General features: G+C 33.1%; 2 protein-coding genes across 4 annotated transcripts in view; both read left to right on the top strand.

Moving 5' to 3' along the window:
• LOC132200817 (mitogen-activated protein kinase kinase kinase 10-like) overlaps positions 1 to 3,133 on the top strand; it is a 38,994-nt gene extending 35,861 nt beyond the window's left edge. For all 3 annotated transcript variants that reach the window (XM_059626552.1, XM_059626551.1, XM_059626553.1), the window contains one exon: positions 401 to 3,133. In XM_059626552.1, coding sequence (XP_059482535.1) covers positions 401 to 563 — 163 coding nt within the window. In that variant the 3' untranslated portion in view covers positions 564 to 3,133. The remainder of the gene's footprint in view (positions 1 to 400) is intronic.
• A 1,955-nt stretch (positions 3,134 to 5,088) lies between these two features.
• On the top strand, positions 5,089 to 20,139 carry LOC132199828 (carbonic anhydrase 2-like). The gene is made up of 7 exons (XM_059624865.1): positions 5,089 to 5,247; positions 14,947 to 15,003; positions 15,525 to 15,680; positions 16,791 to 16,911; positions 18,628 to 18,736; positions 18,796 to 19,029; positions 19,510 to 20,139. Exons 1-7 carry the CDS (start codon positions 5,181 to 5,183, stop codon positions 19,702 to 19,704), a joined length of 939 nt encoding a protein of 312 aa, XP_059480848.1. The 5' UTR covers positions 5,089 to 5,180; the 3' UTR covers positions 19,705 to 20,139.

The raw sequence follows: 20,139 nt of genomic DNA, 5'->3' as shown, positions 1-20,139 counted from the left end.
ATTAAATTAATCTTGATTTATTTTTCGCCAATTTCAAGACAAATTGAAATGTTTATAAAAATATTTTTCCATTCCAAGTGATTCTAATAATGTAATCTTTTTACTGTATAAAGAGGTACAAGAGGAATGAAATGATAATATCCCAATTTTCTGAAAAACAAGAACTTTTCCTATTAAAATTTCTGCCTGAAAAGAATTTTCGATAAGAACATCACTTCTTACAACAAATTTAATTAATTGTTGTTTATTCTTGACAAATCAAGTCAATGGAAAGAAAATTAACTAAAATAAATAAATTAAATTGAAACTGCTTTTAGCATCTAGTTTTTTTTTTAAAACTTTTCATTTGAAAATGAATTACAAATTTTAAATTTCTCTTTCATTTTTGTTCTCGGAACAGATTCCTGAACAACATGGGCTCGGAGACGCTGCTGGACGTGCCGGTGCCGACCGTGGACAGCACGGTGCCCCTGCAGGCGTCGGCGTTGCGCAACATGCGGCTCAGCTTGTCGCAGCGCAAACCTTCCATCACGGAGCTGGAGCGCGAGTTCCTCAACTCCTAGCAATACGCGCGGGGGAGCAGAAATGCTTCCCCGCACCGCCCGCTGAGGAGTCGGTCCACGTCGGCCACCAGGAGACGCCTCGCTGACAACGTCCAGTGAAAATTCAGTGCGGACGAAGCATCCCAACATATTGGAGGAAACAAAAACTTAACAGGCACTCGGACAAAGTTTCAAAAGTTCTTGCCAAAAAAGTGCTTTTTCAAAAAAAAAAATGAATGTGAATCAAAAGGAAATTTATAAACCGATCGGCCGCGGCGGACTTTTCACTTTTCTCCTACAGTATTAATTTATTTGGCGTGCAATCTTAAAATTTAATCACAAATTAAATAAGGTAATTTGTTTAATTTCAACTGTCATAAAAATTTGACACAAGAAAAATTATTTTTGGAAACTTCTCCTCCTGTTTAAAAATTGCAATCAAAGTAAGTCTTTCTCAAAGGACGCCGCGTCAGAGTGAGTTTCGCCTATTTTACTAGAGTATTTTTTACGAGATCGATGCATGCCATGTTGTGGTAAATAATACGGTTTAATAATCCATTATTGTTAAGTGAGAACGGCCGTCTTCGGTTGGTGAATGGAAAATTTTGAATCCCAGTATTGCAATTTATTGTCACTGAAAAAAGAAAAGACAAAACCGAATCATTCTGAGGAGTATTAAATAATAATATTATAATCGTAAACAAAAGAGATATTCCACGTACGTGTCACTTCATTTTGCATAAACCACGTGGGCCCTGAATGTGAAGTCTGTGGCTATAATCTCCGTTTTCATTGGACCCTCAACCGAGTAATCCGCAACACTAAGTAGCCTTTGTGATAAAAACAAATCCATGTAAAACCTTTAACACGCTGATATCATTTTTGTAAATTTCCACAATGCGTATAATCGAGGCCTTATTTCGACATTCTTAAAGCTTCTCTCCGTGGATGATTTTTATTCTCGAATGCAAAATAATAAATCTCATGACCAAGATCCAAATATTAAAAATTTTAACTTCTTAAGCGTTGCAAGGGAGGTTCCTTTTTGCACCAAACACATTTAAACCTTGAGAAAAACGTCTGTCTTGGTTGCTGGAGCACTAAATTCAACCAATTAAGGAAGTTTCTATACTTCTGGACAGAGCGACACTTCACTCAAGGATTAAATGCTTTTGGCGGGAAAATGTTTCAACCCTTAGAAGTTCAAATTTTTCGATGTTAACCATTTTCATGAAATTTCATTTTTAATTCAAAAATAAATATCATTCCTGGTCAGACCCTTTAAAATTGAAGTTTTGGAAAAATAACGAATTAATTTTCGTTCACAATCATAACCCATTGCCTTGCAAGAAAATAAGGAAACTTTACATAGACACTATGTATATTTTGAGAGAATTCCATGAATTATCAAAAATCGTGCTCATGAAAATTGAAGAGGTGCATTTCCACGCAAATATTTTCAGTTCTTTTGAAAACGCCTACCTAAAGATGAAAAAAAAGACACCTCTACCTATATATTTATTTTTGTGTAAAATTAAGCAAGACTTAATGAAATGGCAACAGCACTGGAACCAATTCTCAAAAATTCGCCTGTACTTTTTGTGCTGTTTGACCTCGTGTTCCGTTTTTTGTCGAGTGAGTATGCATAATAATTATAATTACTATTTTACAGTGTTTGCTGATATGACTTCAAACGTGTAAATAGTTTGCGTCGAGAAACTCTGTTTGCTTACTAGTCTTACCTTGTTTATTCCAACCAAGGAGGGAAAAATTGTGAATTTTTTTTTCCAACTTTGACATTCCCTCTTATAAAAAAGAAAGAAAGATTTTCAGGCGCCATTTTTTACTTAAAGAAAGACAAAACCTACTGGGATAAATAATTGTTTTGGTCTTAATTTTTTTTTTGTCCACTGAACATTCCAATTATGTGATTCGTATGCCGTCTTTTGCTTAGTTCTTAAGTGCAACATCGATACGTACTTATAAGTTGATTTTTGATTAACATAATTTATTGTGGTGTGGATTTGGAGAGGATTTTACCCGTGGTTAAAAAGTAAAACGACTGAGCTTTCAAGTTGCAGCAAAACTACTGGCTCAATTTCTTAATACACGAATGATTCAATTTTTTTTTTTATTACTCGTACGTTATTATTTAGTTTTTATTCTTGTTTTGTGTTTCGTCAGAAAACTAATTTGTACCAACAACAGTCTCTTGTAAATAAAAATAGCAGCCACTGTGTTACATTTATATATATCGACGATTATTACCATTTGATTTGTGCTGTCTGCCATTTTTACTTTCGACTGTACATAAATATACTAACTTGAGACGAGTTCTTGTGCGACATTGATCGATGTAAATAATTATAAACCTATATTCAAAGAAAAAGACATCTTGTGACCATATGTTGGAAAAGATTAATTTATAGGGGTCATGGTGATAAAGCAAAAATTTACTAATTAATGAATATGTAAAAAAAGCAAGCGACACACAAAAGATATGCAGAAAATAATAAATGTAATCTACCTTTTCGGCAAGAGGAGGTGAGATGAGCGAATTGAAAAATTATAAAAAAAAAATTATGATGAGATACAGTCATGTTAATTTTTAAAAGTAATAACACATGAATATAATCTAATTCGAAATAAAAATGCCAAAACTTTTAAAAAAAATAACGTTTTTTATTTGGATTTCAACTTGAGAAACCAACGCACGAAAAAGTTAAGTGATCAACAAATTTTAACAAAAATTTATAAAAATAATGTTAAATTTTTCAATGAGGTTTAATTTGTTATTAAACAGAAAAAACTCTAAATTTTAAACCAAAATTAGTAATAAAAATTTATTTATAATCATAATCACATATAATTTTTGGAAAATTCAAAATTAAAATATAAGAACCAAATAAATTGTTTTTAAACTTTTTAAGTTTTTTTTTTAAATTTATTTATTTTTTAAATTGCAAGAGGTTTTTCTCCTTGGCCTTTTTTAGCTAAGTAAGATGTGATGATAGAGCACGAAGAAGGCTGTATTAGATCAAAGAATTATGGTCTGCTTTGTTGCAAATAATAACCTGGTAAGGAGGATGTTAAATTTAGTTTATAGTGGTTTATAGGAAACTGCTTTTTGTAATAAATTTATTTATTTATTAATCCTTAGTCTGCAAATTATTACATTTTTGCAAATTTTATAAAAAAAATTGTTGCCCTTGAATTTAATCATTTTAATACTTTCCGCTGGATCAAACGTTAATTACTGTTTCGTCGGCACACATTAAATAGATAAGTTAACGTAATCAAATTTAATTTGCGCAAATTTGCTGAGCGACTCACTTGGTAGTGCCCCACTTTTGCCGGACACAGATAAGATCTGCGATGTGATTTAATCTTTCGCGACTTCCATCCATTCTGTCACACTTGAGAAAGTAGAATGCCAATAGTGATTGTTCGCGAATCACTTTTGTCGCCAAACTTGAGGATGAAATATTTTATTTTTGACCATTTTTAAAGTCCTTTAATTACATTGTTTCAATCATTGTAGGAAATGAGCAGAGAAAAATATAGATGTAGGCAACCTGCACGACAAGGAAGTCGTGATAATTGCATAACCCAATTTAGACCCAGGTAAAAATTGCAGGTAAAAAATGTACGAAACGTTCTGTATGAAAAAAATAAGCAAGCATTTTTATTCTTGACATCTAAAATTTCTAGATTTCCGCTATTTATAAATGTGAAAATACAAAATATACGCAAATTCGTAAAACAAAATCAGATAAAAAAAAAAAAACACTAAATTGATTGAAATTTATTTCTGCTTATATGATGTATTTTTATCATTTTATTGGAAATAAAAATAATCTGCATTGACCTTATATGTAATTCAATACAATTCAATAGCATTGTTATAATCAAGAAAGATTGTATCTATTCAATTTTGAGAGAAAGATTATGTGATGTAAGCAGCAAAATAAAAAAATTTTGGCGAGGGGAAAAATATAAATTGGTCCAGCGTGAGGCTGAAGACAAGCGACCAAAGAGTTGCAAAAACTTCAAGAATTGGCTTCGGTTGCTTAATTTTCAGAAATTTGATAGAAAAAAATTATGGAAATACGACCATAATTTAAGTTTTCTTCACCATACATTCAATTGTGTAGAACAAATTCATACCAAAAGGTGTTAAAAAATATAGATTTTTCACTATGACATCCAAATTGACTATTTATATTTTATATTAAAAATAAATTAAGTAAAAATAAAAAAAGACAAACTCCACTTGAAATAAATCAGCTCTTTTTAAACAGTATTTTATTTGAAAATTAATTTCTGAATTAATATCGTTTTTGATGCAGGAACGTCCTTTGAATTTTTCACTGTGACAAAATTGTGTTGATTGCACTTTGTCGAACGTCCCTGGCCGAAATAATGAAATGGCGGTAGCGGCTGTGGCGGAAAAGTGAGCATCTCAGCAGATAGTAGGGTGGGCGGTCGAAGTGGCGAAAAGTGATTAGGCGCGAGATTTGCGGCGATCGAGCCGAGAGGAGTGCATCGTGGCGAGAGGGAGGACGTCGGAGGAGGCGCACGTTCGGCCCAAAAGCATCGCGCCGCGCTTTGTGTGCTTGCGGCCGCTGCCTTGTCACCATGATCACCCCGTCCTCAAGTGCACCCAAGACCACTCTGCTCGCACTTGTCACGCTGCTCATTGCAGGTGAGTCCGAACGACCCCTCGTCTCTCTTTGCTCTTCGCACTCTCCGCGCCGCGCGTGGCCGCCGGCCAATCTTTCTTCTCTCGCCCCGGTGCAGTCTCGCGATTCATTCACTTATTTATCTGTTTTCTTATTTGTTCGCACACGCGGCTTTTAATTTATTTATTTTTAAACCGTTTGTCGCGCAATTTTTTTTTTTTTTTTTTGTGATATTGACCTCGATTTGCAACTAAATTGTCAATATAGTAAAAATATGTGATTAAATTTTGAAAATGCACCGACTGATTTTTTCCATCACACTATTTCATCGCATACAAAGTTTATCCAGGATTTTATTTCAAAATTTTCCAACATAGTTTTTAATTAAAAATGAAATTTTGGCTTTTTGGCATTCTATATTTGAAAAAAAAAAAATTATTTCATTCCATTTTCACATTATGATTTTTGTTTTACAATACAAAATAATAAAAAATTTCCATTAAATACTTAACATTTTCCATTTTAAGAACTGCAGAAGCTAAATGAAATTTAAGGTACTTCGCAATTAAGTTCTTTCTAAAAATAATGGCAGGATTGATTTTAATGTTTCATTGCTAAATAATATTGTTGCACAGAACCATTAAAAAATAATTAAAATAAATCAATGTGAAAAAAATTCATAAATTATCCATAAAAGGAAACGAAAAATGTTAAATGTATAACATAAATTAACAAAATCTATTTGAAAATCAAAATTTTATTTCTGCATTCAAGACTTAAAAAACATGCACCGTTTCAATTAGTAAATCTAAAATTACAGAGAATGATAAAATAAATTAATGAAAATCTGCTATATGGATATTATGATTTTGTTTTTATAATCCATAAAGGGAATCTCTTTGTCACTTAAGGTTTCTATTTGAGACGCTATAAAAAAATTTTATAGAAATTTAAAAAAAAAATACATAAATAATATATTATTAATTTGATATTTGCATTAATTTTCAATATAAAATTCTGTAACTTTTATTTTTTTAAATTAATTTTGTCTTGTAAATGAAATTTTTCCTTTATTGTTTCTATTTTAAGTAAAATTTATTAATGCAATTCACGTAATGTTTGAATTCCCACAGTTCAAATAAACTATGACACAAGTATGCATAAAATTCTCACTATTAAATCATGTTTTCATTTTTAACTCCAATGATCTTGGAAGAAAATACGCTTCTTGCGTGGCTACTGAAAACATCCTGATAAACGGATTCTCCACGCACTGCTTCTCAGGCTTCCAATACAGTAAACAGAGTTTGCTGCCTTACAGAATTAGACCTCTTATGAATCTTCAAGGGGATTATTGGCCAATACACTGTTTTGCACAAAACATGTTATGTAATTCTATAAATAAAGAGATTGTTATAATTTAAATATTCATTTTTTGTTTTATTTTTCATATTTTTATCAGTTTTGTGAGACTGTGCCCTTTATAAGAACAGAAGGGTACAACTTAATTTAAAAATTATCTTTTTTGCTGGCACATCCTCACTTAATGATCCACGCGATGATGACGAATAAAGATGAAAACTAAAAAAAGAGAACTTAAAGATTTTTAAGGATGATTGATTATGGTTGGAGTTGCGAAAGTTCAGATTTTGATATTTTTTATGTTAAAAGGAGTTTAACTGAATAATTAATATTTGTTTTGTTAATTGTTTAGTGCGCTGCAATTTGTGTTTATTTAATATTTTGTGATTAATTATTTTGCTGCATAAAATCTTCATTCAAATTGCTCCCATAGATGAGACCTAAATTTACCAAGTGGTAAGGTCAATTTCTTAATAATTTCATAACCTTAACTACGCATACAACACATACTTTTATTTTCTCCAAAAGTAAAAATAAAATATTTTAACGGAATTAGCATCCCATAAAATTAACATTCACAATTTTGAATAAGAAAAAATATTAAGTAAATTATTAATAAAATTTATGTGTAATAATTATTAAATCGTAAAAATATTATGTTAAAATGAACTAAAAAATTATATTATCATTGATTAACTGTTTTTTTTTTTAGCATAAGAGTTACATAACAAATTAATTAATGTAATAAAATAGTTAGGTTTTGAAACTCAATGCCAAGTTAACAGACAATATTTAAATACTTTAGATGAACTAGTTTTAATTATAAAAATTGAATACGATAACAAAACTTCACTTAAAAATCTTTTTATCAATGATTTCATAGCTTCTTTATTTTGTTCTTTCGTTTGAACAACTTATGAACCTACGGAGAGATTTTAAATTAGATTTCCAAAAGAAGTTGCAATAAAATTTGTTTGCATAAAACTTTTAAGTCCCCTTATTTGTTCCAGACATGCTGAAAGAAAAGCCGTACTTTAAATTTTTATTCATGCGTGAGGTCACAAAAATACGTAACCTTTGGAAATTTTATATCTAATTTTACCGCTTAGGCGCTTAAAATAGTTTTCTTTTGTAACATCACTTACTGCGGTCATCAGCATTTTACTCGCACTTTTCCCACCGACGCATCCAACGCGTAATCCGATTTGCTTACATTTACACGGAAATAGATCTAATTTAGCGTGTACGTGATGGAAACCGATCAAGTGCGTGCCCCTTTATATTCTCTCTCGACACGCCGACCTGTCGCAACAGTTTTCGATCCCCCTAATATGCAGGAACTATGCTATTATTATATACACATCTGATTGTTAATTCGCTCGGGGGAGCGTCAAATTGCGAAATTATTCATATTTATATATTTATTAGAGCCGCACTCTGCTGAAGTGACCGTGACCCTCTCTCGTGCGGTCACTCTCTCTCAATGCAAAGCCCAATTGACCCCAGTGCACTCGGCGCGTATGGCTCATCTCGTCTATAAACACACGGCCGATGGATGTATAACTTGATTTGCATAACGTGTCGATGTCGTTTGATGCGATTTATAATGCTGATAGATGGGATTTGGATTTAATTCATCTGTTTGCAATCCCTATCGCAAACGCCGACGGGAGAGGTTTAACTATGATCAACTCTACACTGCTATAGAGATTCTAATTAAGTGATTTGATTGATTGATTGAGATTCATATACGTTAATTAGAGTAATTTCCGCTTTTTATATTAATAATTAATATAATTAATTGAATTTGTCTGTTAATTGTTTATGCAATTTCATTGAAAAATAGAGAATAAAGAAAAAAATATATGATAATTTGCACAGTTGGTCGAAGGGAACAACCGTGTTATCGGCCCTTAATCCTTAATTGGGAACGTGTTATCAGCCCTTCAGAATCTTCAAAATTTGCAGCCTTGGCTGCTACTTGAAGAACCACTTATACAAGCGGTAAAATTTAATAAAAATGCACTATTTAATTATAATTATAAAATAACTATTTTAACTTCAAATTTAAATACTTTATTTAATAGTTAAAAGCTTCTTCTTTATTTCATCAACATTTGTACAATTGAATTAAAATCTAGTTGAAAGAAAATGGAGTTTGCTTTCAGCGCAGTCAATGCAAGCCCAATGAAAGACTGAGAAGACGCTACTTGTCTTGGCCCATTCCTAAATTAAAGCAGTTAAAAAAAATTAGGATAATTAAAATATTATCAATATGTATTTTTTAATATATTTTTATTTAGCTTAATGAGAAGCATCCTGCTCATAAACTATCTTGAGCTGTCAAATTTAATATATGGGTACGGAGAAAAAAAGTGAGACTGCGTGCAATGAGATCACTTATTATTTCATTTGCTCACCAGTTCAAAGTTTATCTTGCAAGATAAAAAAAAGGCACATCATAATTTCACCAGTCTAAGCATTTGGGAGAAATTAACATTCAAAAAAGGAAAACGTCTTGACAGAGAAAGATTAAAGAGATTTTTTTACATGTAACGTAAAAAACAAAACATGTTAAATTTAAAATATTGAAAAAATTATTCTTACGACTATGAATAATTCAATATCTTTATACTCATTTTAAACAATTCCAATCTAAAGTTATGAATTTTGCACCTCGATCAGTTCATATAAATTATTTTATTAATAAAGAGAAAATTTATCATCATCACTGATTAATTACTTTTAAATTTTTTTGCACCGATGATTGCAAAAAAATGAGATCAGAGATCATAATTTCAATAATATGCCCATTAAATTATTTTATTGCTGCAGTAAATGATATATTGAATAATCTCTTCAGATCTTTTGAGACTTTTTACTGCACGTACGCACTTGTGTAAAGACGGATGAATCTTTCGTCGAGTCTTTTGCGATGGAAATAAACTCGCGGCACTTTGCTTATATTTATCTGATGCAACACGTTACTTTCTCATAATGAACGGTCTCAGTGGCATCTTTACTGACGCAATCGCTGCAAACGCCGGCCAATATACTCTCAATTAAAACTGTGCGCGCTTTTCAAAGAGCCTCGTTAGCGGAAATTTATATTTTTTTTCTGCACCGCGGCCCTCCCGTCACTCAAGAGCAGCAACCGCCAATAAAGCGTATAACGGTTCGGGTCTATTTTGGACTGGAGAGGAAATTTTCGGCCGATTTTACGATTACTTGGAGAACGCCCACCAGAATACCAGACGTAAAAGCGAAAAATTTGCGGTAATTCGCTTATTTTCTTTAGCAAAATCTTTCTCCTTTGACAACTCGGCCTCATTAAAGCCGAAAGATGAAAGGGCAAATAATAAAAAAACGACTTTTACTGGCTTTTGTTTCACTACTTCTTGTGTACAATAGAGCCGAGCAGCACCCGATCCATTTATCTCTGGGGTGCCAATTTCGGAGCGTATTCCAGAAAGAATAAGAACTGATGAGGATTTAAGGGGAGGGCGTCGGTGGGTGGGCTTAGGTACGAAGAAGCGAACGGGGGCGAAGATTGATTGAGGGGCTTGATGGCACATTGATAACAATCAGCCCACCAATTTAAATATTTACACTGGGGGATGACGAAAATCAGAAAAAAGGCAACACACGCGAAGGGATAAGCTTTTCGGAGAAAGAGAGAGTGGAAGAACAAACTTTGGTTAAAAGGGACGCTAACGAGGGATTGCAACCGTTTCCCGAAATTTATAAACTAGCCTTCCCAGGAGATCCGAGGACATTGGGGACTCTGCCACCGAGGTAAATCCATCGGAGGGAAAGAAAAACTGCTGAAATTAAAAGAAACATATAAATAAAGAAGGGAACAAACAATTCCACTCCCGACGGTTGCTATTTTGTATGCAAATTTTTTAGCACTATTGAACACATCCAAATATTATTTAATTAAATATTTAATTCATCAAAAGATCTCGTATTATGGTGCGTATATTCTTTTCATTTAATTTGATTATCTTATATTATAAGGAATAATTTCATAATGATCGAAAGAAGACCTTTTTGTTAAAACCATTATGTAAGATTTCCATTTTGGGGTACTGAAGGTTTTTTTATATTTATATATTTTATCTTTTAAGAATAACAAATAACAAATTGAAAAGAAGAGAGAATTTTAGAGATGTTCATAGTAAAATTTAACTTAACATCTAAATTAAATTTATTAAAGAATTTAATAAATCTGTAAAATAAAAATATACCCGGAAAATGTATAATTATTTAAAGGTATAATAAGATTTTGTTAAATATATACATTTTATTTTTAAAAAAATTTAAAACCCAAAGAAACCACTCGGAACGGGAAATAATTTGATTTAGTACGTAATTCCACGTAAAAGGCGTTTAGTCATAAGTACTAAATCAAAATATATTAATTACTTTACAAATAATAATAAATGAAAATTAATTTTATTAGGGGGAAAACCTCATTGCATCCCTTTTCATTGATAGAAAATATCCCTGAAGCTTATTATGGAATTGAGAACCAATAAAAAATTTCACAGATCATGTCAGCCGCCAAATCGGCGCGCGAGCTTGTAATTTAGCGTCGTGTGAGGTGCCACTGAAAAATTTCTCCGAGATTTATGCCGCCCGCGGTCGAGACGCTTTTGTGCTTTGCTTGAACGTGGTCCAACAGTGATGTACATTTTCCACGTGTGCCAAACACTTTTTGACGGCTACTCGATCTTTCAGCAAAGCGCACGTCAATCAACGCAGAGGCCGAAAATCTAAACGTTTTGCCTTTTGTAAAAATAAATGCGCGTTCATAACCTTGGAGCAAAGTCAAGGTGGCATTCGAAGAGGGACACACGCGTCAGATGATTTGCTGTCCCATTTGGACGCTTCATATGAGAAGTGGAGACAAGCCAAATTTTTCGAAACGCAACTTCACACGTACCTAAGTACGCGGCTTATTATTTGGCGTTGGTGCGAAGGAATGCGAAATGTGATGCTGACAGATTGCACAAGGAACAGCGTCTGGTGTATTTATAAAATAATGAACCTCTTTGAATGCAAAGAGAGACTTTCTTCGTGCGGAAAGAAGTCAAGATATTTCTGACAAAAAATTTATAAAATAAACCAGAATGAAGACGAGCATAAAATCAATTTAATTGAAATTTATTGGAATTAACCATTAAACCGAATAGAATTCAAGCTATTTCTGATTTTGTTTTACACTTTTCAAAATGATATTTTGATTTCCTGTCAAAACCTTCATTCATCGATTCCATTCAAACTTTCACAAATGTTCCAACTTGGCACGGATAACCTTAAATATTTATAATTTTTTTTACGGATTTAATTTACAGTTTATAATATTCAGTGTTTCTCAACACACACATTGACCATTTAATCGAATTACATTGTATAATAATGTAATTGAATGCTGGTTAAAACTTTTATTATTTTTTTTTATTTAAAGCAATGATATTCAGAATTTTGATGTTTTGTAATTGTATAATTTGTTTTTAACTAATTTAAAATAGAAAATAAATATGAATTATAAAACAATTTAATTGTTAATCTTTAAAAGTTTTAAATAACTGAAGGAAATAATTAAAATAAACGGGTTGTTGTAAAAATTTAAAACACTTAAATCGTTATATTGAGATATCTTTTAATTCTGTAATCAGCGAAATCTGTAGTTTTCATCTATTTTCCTCACTTATTTAGCATAGTCAGTGTACAATGTTAGTTGAATGTAATGAAATAAAAAGTTAAATTTAACAAAAATTATAAATATAAATTTATTTGTTTCAATTCCAAATGTTATAACTATTCCATGCTAATTTCTGTCATAGAATGAAGACAAATCGAAAGGTTTCCCTTGTTATTCTGCTGAATTCGGCTAAAATTTTAAGCTGATAAGGCGTAAATTTGAATGTTCATCTCTCACATCTAACCATGCGACGTCCATCAAAAGCACAATATATTAAAATATACAGGAGGAGGATTAAAAAAATTAATTCTGCCTGAAAACGTCACGTGCCACTCACCTTTAGCCTTTCACGTTCAAGATCTAGAATCTAGTTTTCATAAATTATTATACAATTCTCCTAGGGGAACTCAAACCATTGCATAAAATCTGCATATTTATCTCTACAAGTCCCCTCGGCGTCTTTAATTAATCACCCCGACGACAATAAAGCGAATTCTAGATGCACATAAATAATTATATTGTCGTCTCATAAAATTATCTCTGCAGCTGACGCACAAACACAATACGTGTTTCTGCAAATGAAAAGAGAGGTGCAATTAATTACCAGAGGATTTTCTTCTCTCTCTCTTTCCCGCTCGTTATGTGCCGCGTGTGTCATTTGCGAGATGAGGAGAAAAGATGCTGCGCCGCCATGCTTTTCATTGAAATAATATACGCGGCAGGTGCGCGTGAATGGAAAATTTTCTGCGACGACGCATAATTCTGTGCATCTCTCGTCGAGGTTTGGGTTATGATCGCAATCACTTCTTTTAATTAAAACCCGAAACACCGAGAGGAGGGGAGTGTTTTATTGTGCACACGTATATGCTTCTCTTCGAGGACAAAGCTTTGAACTTTCTATGTTATGCGTTGGAGAGAAAGATTAAAATGTAAATAAACTCACAATATTCATTTCGAGCAGCAAATAAAAGTGCAATCTGCACTTCTTGCGTGTGTTTTCCGTCTAAACGAGACCTAGGGGAATTTCAGTTTGAATTTTGTTTGTTATCTTTGCGGAGACGAATGAGTTGTAAACACACTTTTAATCGTGCAGCGGCGCTCCTCCTGAAGAAGTTTGTTTTATCCATGCCGCGGGGTTCTGTTGCTTTGGCGGAGATTGAGAACGTGCCGTTTATATAAACATTAAAATCTAATTCGTCTTCCACCGCAAATAAATTAGTTAGAGCTGGATTATTTTAGTACTGTATTTAGTAAAGAGTGAAAATTAATGTCATATTGCGTAGCATTTTTATTTTTAGTGTAATTATTTCCATCTTGTAATTGACACATGAGGCAAACACAAATGGTCACACAATTTTATTTATAAACGTTACAACTGATCTATATTGAGTTTCGTTAAAAATTAATAAAATTGATAAAATGTTTAAATTATTAAAATTAATTATAAATAAACATAAACTGTGTGTACACATTAACATAAAATACAACATAATAAATTTATTAACTTTAAACATATAAACAAAATTTTTTTTAAAGGAAAAGAAAAGTTTAATTGTTAATTAATTATATAAAATATGACTAAAAATATAAAAGTTAAATTTGTTTTTAATAAAATTTATGTAAATTCAAAATCAAAACAGCTGTTATTAGCCAAGAGGTCAAAGGGCAGTGGGTTTGCTCATGAAATAGGGTCATACTGTGACCAAAACTGGCAGAGCCATTTTTTAATCAAAGCGTTACTTTTATATTTATGTGAAACTGCGGATCAACACACAAATAACGACATTTTGAGGTTTCTGGTCTTACAGACTTTTTTAAGATAATCTCGCATAGTTTTAATATAAATTAATTTGTTAGAAATGAATAGTTATAGAGCACATAACATTGAAATCTGAATTGATTAAAAGCAATTCATTGAGAAATATTAATGTTGTCTTTCTCTCTTCTTTTAAATTTTTATTTTGTCATCAATATGGATGAGTTCATGTATGGGGCATAGTTGCCCTCAGTTTTTTTTGAACCCAATAAACAAATTTCTGAAACTAAAGTGCTGTTTGTTTACTCTAAAAATAGAAGCCATCCTAAATTCTAGAACAAAAATAGAGTTATAAAAATAATAATTAACTTTTTGTTTTGAGAAAATTGTCAGATACTTTTCTTGCTGAAAATACTTTTTTCATATTTCGTTTCCTTAAATACGGCTTGACGTGAGATTTTTCAAGCCTGAAATATCAATTTTGTTTCAGGAAAAACAAAAAATTTTCAGATTAAAAAATAAATGCCCAAGTAACCTATGAAAGCCAAACAGTTTTGCATCAGTAATCAATGTAAATCTCCTTGTTTTATTTTTCATGGTTCAAATAATATTTGAAGTTTGATTTATTTTTGTCGTAAAATTCAAAGAATCAATAAAAAGGACATATTTTTAATTACATTTAATATTTTAATTGATAAGTAGATAAGTAGATCACCCAGTTAAAGTATGATTTGAAACATTTTATTATATAAATATTTTAATCTTTCTTCAATTTCAAGTTAGATTTTTAGTCCATACGTGACCGATACCAACTTTTGCTCTTCTCGTCATTACTTTTCAGAATTGAAATTTAATTTTGGTAAGTTAAAAGTAATTGGCCGATTCTGTTTTCAGTGGTGCAGAGTGCTTGGGGCGGCGATGGCCACAACTGGGGCTACGGCGACCACAATGGTGAGTGAGAGCATGTGTGTGCTTGCGAGGACATACATTTTAATAAACGCGCGGGAACGAGGCATCCAGCATGCACAATATATCATCAATAAGACCCTCGTGATTACACCAACTGGCCTCTGAAGAGGGGACCTTGCCAACCAGAGACAGTACGCATTAACAAGTTATGCTCGCTCGCTTGCAGCAAAACGTATATATCTCGTATACAATACGGACCCTCGGCATTGTCAGACAGACACGACCAATGGGTCGTGATTGAGGAAATTGAAGCGGCCGATTCAAAGGCAATGGCGATAATCCGGCCGGCGGCAGTAAAATGCTGGTGTAAATAAAAACTTATGCGGTTCAATGGCAATGTCGAAGGTCGGCGCTCGTAAATTTCAATGAATGAGAAGAAAATTTCATTTTAATTGGTATATTATTGAAAGTGGCTCGTAAAACAGGATTTACTTTTTTTTTATCATTTTTTTTTACAGACGTGCCAAGATTTGATTAGCGATGACTTTGATTTGATGTTTCAGGACCGAAAAAATGGGCCGGCACGTGCAAGAGTGGACTTTTCCAGTCGCCCATCGACCTGAAGGAAAGCGTCTCGCACCCCAGACACTTTGAACCTTTGGTTTTCTTCCTCTATGACAAGGCGGCCAATGTCACCATGAAGAACAACGGACACACATGTATGTAATAATTTTATCTTCTAATTGAAAAAATTTAAATGAAAACTTGATATTAAGTTATCAATCAATATACATAGATTCGTTGACACAAATGTATTTATAAATTCCAATGCTATCACTAAAAATAAACAAAATAGTTTAAGAAGCATGAAAATTTAGTTAAAAAAGAATTTGACTGAGAAAGTTGCACATATTCATTATGTAATTTAAAAATAAAATTGAACAAAAACATTTAAACAAAATAGGTATATAATTAATATAAACAATTTTATATATAATAAATAATTTGTTAACTAACAATATGCAGTTTGTATTTCAAAAGTTATTCTGATTAATTTTGTTATTTTGACTATAAGTACACATAGATTGACTTTTCACTATTTCTTTCAAAAAAAGACTAATTGTAAGTTAATCAGTCAATATGTCATTTTAATTTTATTATAAATACTGCTGTTTTTATCTTTGATTTTGATTTGAGCAGGATAAGAATTCAATATCAGAGTTTATAAGGGACTAAATGAAATTTAATTTTCTATTCTCCTAAAAATATTCATTTCCGCTGCAAACTTTGGCTAGATCAAATTCTTTTGCTACTCGATCGATAGCTTTGGGAAAATTCCACTTAATTTTATTAACTTGGCTCATTGCGACAAAAGACATTGCGTCTCTTTACCATTTGACTGTTTACATTTGCTGCTACAACAAGAGGCCATTAAACTTTTAAAATCGCGCCGACAAATAAAACCAGAAGTCGCGCGGTTGAATCGAGCCTTGCAGGTGTTGGCGGATTATAATGAAACCGAATGAAACAAAGAAAAAGCGCGGGGGAATCTCTTTCTCTCTTTTTTTATAATTCACGAAACAAAAAGAGCGGTGCGAATTTTTCGGATTGTTTCATTCTCTCCCTCGCCGAGTATTTCATTCGCATCGCAGCCGAAAATAAAGCAATTTGGAGAGAGAGAATGAAATTTGCTGCCAACTTGAGAAGCTGCTGTGGGGGAGCGAAAAGTAATTTGCATTTGAAAACATTCTAATTCAAAAAGCAGCGGCTAACTTTGTAATTTTGCAGCTTTTATTGTTTTTATTTATTTATTTATTTCCTTTTCGCAGTGAAACTGACGTTCGAGCAACCGTGTGTGGCGCAAATGGCAGGTGGAGGTTTGCCAGGCGCTTTTTCCCTGGCGCAAATCCATTTCCACTGGGGCTCCGAGCACACCCTCAACGGAAGAAGGTATACGTGTAATTTGCACTTTAATTTCTTAATTAAAAGAGCGACTGCGTGTGTAAAATTTAACGCTCGTGTAATTAGCCGCCGTAGCTTATTTCTCCGCGGAATTTCGCCGCCTGCATTATGTGCCGCAGAATTCGCGCGCCGCCCCTCAACCACACATATACATACATACATTACGTGTGTGGCCAATTAAAAACGCATTCGGAGGATTAAAAATTTGTGCCGCTTAAGTGCTCAGACGCCACTGAATGTGCGGCATGAAAATTGGTCTAATTGCGCGTGGACAGAAAATGATGAGTTGCAGAATTCTAGCAATATCTGTTGCTTCTGTGACCATTTTTTCAGGGCAGTTATAAAATTTAAAAGTAAAAGAATTTCAGAAAATGAAAAACTTTTTTGTTATATTGGATACATTTTTGATTAATAGAAATTTAGCTGCATAGTTTCATTTGAAAACTTTTGCCTTTGCTTTAACTTCTGAAGATTTGGAACACAAAAAATCAAAAAAATTTACTGTACCGACTCAAAAACTATAGTTTAATAAATAAAGGAATATATTAATTTTTTGCTTATAGATTAATTATAAATAAATTACAAAATGGTGCTAAAATTTTCAAATTTTTTAGTGTGGTAATTTAATTATTTAGGAAACCCTGCGCAAAAACCTTTCATGGGATTTTTGTGAATACTTTACTCTCTGGCAATTAGAGTTTTTAAGAAAGAAAAGCCTATGGAAAGTTAGTAGTTAAAGACGTGCTGCTTCTTTTATAGAAGTACTTAAAACTTTAAAAATTATTAATTATTTATGGGAGAAAAATTAAAAGTAACGAAAAGTTATCATTTTTTTTTTTTTTTAGATTGCTTAATTTTTTTCTACTCAATTTTTTCACTTCCCTCTCTCACTTGACGTGTGTAAAGAGTTTCAATAACAGTTCATTGTTGTGGCGCCACCCGCCAAATTCAACGATGAAAAATGAACGTGCACTCAATGACTTGCAAAATAAAAATTCGCAGCTGATCTCAAGTAGTCTGACTGAATTGAGGCTGCGGAGACGCGGTTCGGTCTAATTGCCCGAATTGGTTGCCTATACATGTTCAGTTCACAAGTCGAATTTATTCACTCGGACCTGTTACTCGCTTTATGTGGCTGTAAGCGGCGGCGGCGGCGGCGGCAGAGCTCTCTGTGCGTCGTCAAAAGGGCTCGAAAGGTCAAACACCATGATTTATTGTGCGCGCCGACACACACAAATTCACACAGGCATTAAAACTGCTCGGTGTCGCGTGCTGCTGTGTGAAAAGCTTTGAGTGAGGCAGTGGCGGACTCAAAAGAATTGTGTGCGCCACCCATAACATTTGCAGCCAAAAGTAAATATTGCCGCAGCAGCAGGTCTTTGTCGTCGTTCGCTCTCTCGGAAGTGTATTTTGCGCTTTTCGGCGCGGCCATTTTTCAGCCTTTCAATTAGAATGGGGGCTGAGAAAAGTTGGCAAAGAAATGACTTGTTGCGCAAATATTAGGAGATTAATTGTTGGAAAATGATCTTTCTTTTGATAAAGAAAGTATTTGAACAACTCAAAGCTTGAGAGAAGTTACAAATTTTGAGACAAAATTTTTCCATAACTTTAAATTCGAACAAAATTGTCAGAAAATTGGTTCTGACCCTTTTCGGCTACCTTTTTAGATTTTCTTTTCTAAACTTTTTACTCTTGCAATTGCAGGTACCCTCTGGAAGCGCACTTTGTCCACTACAACCATAAAAGATACGACAATATCGGCAGCGCTGTTGGCAAGGAGGACGGTTTGGCTGTGCTCGGAGTATTTTACGAAGTACGTATAAACTCAAAAAAGGAAAGGCTATTTCAATAAATTCTAATCAAACGTTGCAGGAGACCAGCGACGACGTGGAGAACGGAGTTGTGGACAAATTGCTGGATCACTTAGCGGAAGTGAGTGCCGAGGGTGCAGAGTACAGAATTCGAACTCAGATGAAGGCCGAGGAGTTGTTTCCCGAAAGCACGGACAAGTTCTTCAGGTACAGAGGCTCGCTCACCACCCCCGAGTGTAACGAGGGCGTGCTGTGGACTGTGCTGGAAATGCCAGTTCCCATCTCAATGGAGCAGGTAATGATTTTCAATAAAAAAAAGTAAAAATGGTTGTATATTTGAATTTTACTTTAACTTCGTTTGGTAAATTGAATAAAATTCATTTTAATCATTTATTAATTTTAGTCGATTTTAATTTAAAATATAAGAATAAATAATTATTATTTGGGCCAAGTTATGAAATTTTATTAACGAATCTTGTGAAATTTTGCATTAAAATTACACTTATTTTTTGATAATCTCAAATATATTTCCAAAACTAGATAAAACTCCAATTTTTCCAGCGCTAAAAATTTCTTTGCACGCGCATCAAAATTAACTTATAATTAGCACCTTGAAAGTCACAAATGAACCCAAATTTCAATATGATGTCGAGGGAAAATTTTTACTATATTATTTTGTTAACGTTGCTATTCTACGTGTCTGCATTTTTACCACTTCATCCATTTTCGCCTAGTTGGCACTTTGCACTTAAGTAATGCATCACCCTGTCGACAGGTGGAGAAATTCAAGGGTCTCAAGTCCAAGAGCGGCCAGATTGAGGAGAACTTCCGTCCAGTCGAGCCGCTAAACGGTCGCAATCTGTACCGGCGGTCGACCCACAATGGCGCACCTTCTTCGACCACTTCATCACTGTCACTCATTGCGGCCGGCTTTGCATGGTATTTTCTGCTGGCCACCAAATTGCCCTGAAGTCGCCCTCGTGATGAGTGTAGCCATGCATCACAATTAACTAGCCCGCAGAGTGATGGCCACCCGCAAAACAAACGATGCCAAATTTTAATGAAATAGAGTATAAAAGCGCTTTTCTAGTTTACAAAGCTTCAACGCATAACGAATAAAACTATTTTTAAATCTACTTTAAATTTTAAGGTAGCGACGATGACAAATAAAGATTTTTGCATGTTCTCTTGAAGTGTCAAATTTTAAAATATACTATTGTATAGAAATTTTACGCGTGTTGTTTGAAGTTTGCAAAGCTTTTGTGATGAGATTCAAAGTATATAAATACAAGCATTTGAAAGCAGGGAAATTGTTTTGGAGAGAGATTTTATCGTCGTTGTGAACAATTATTTTCCTAACAAGTTGAGCGATATAATAAATTATATGCTGAGCTTTTAATTTGAA

The sequence above is a fragment of the Neocloeon triangulifer genome, unplaced genomic scaffold, assembly GCF_031216515.1.
Source record: "Neocloeon triangulifer isolate White Clay Creek 2 clone unplaced genomic scaffold, ASM3121651v1 ptg000014l, whole genome shotgun sequence".
Taxonomy (NCBI): Eukaryota; Metazoa; Arthropoda; class Insecta; order Ephemeroptera; family Baetidae; genus Neocloeon; species Neocloeon triangulifer.
Note: the sequence above shows the minus strand (reverse complement) of the source record. Positions and strands in the feature narration are given on the sequence as shown.

What these genes read in the sequence shown, in the direction of transcription:
- LOC132199828 (XM_059624865.1), top strand. Translation starts at nt 5,181, where the DNA reads ATGATCACCCCGTCCTCAAGTGCACCCAAGACCACTCTGCTCGCACTT. An exon ending in TGTCACGCTGCTCATTGCAG is followed by an intron (nt 5,248 to 14,946) that starts GTGAGTCCGAAC and finishes TTCTGTTTTCAG; the next exon opens with TGGTGCAGAGTGCTTGGGGC. An exon ending in TGCTCGGAGTATTTTACGAA is followed by an intron (nt 18,737 to 18,795) that starts GTACGTATAAAC and finishes CAAACGTTGCAG; the next exon opens with GAGACCAGCGACGACGTGGA.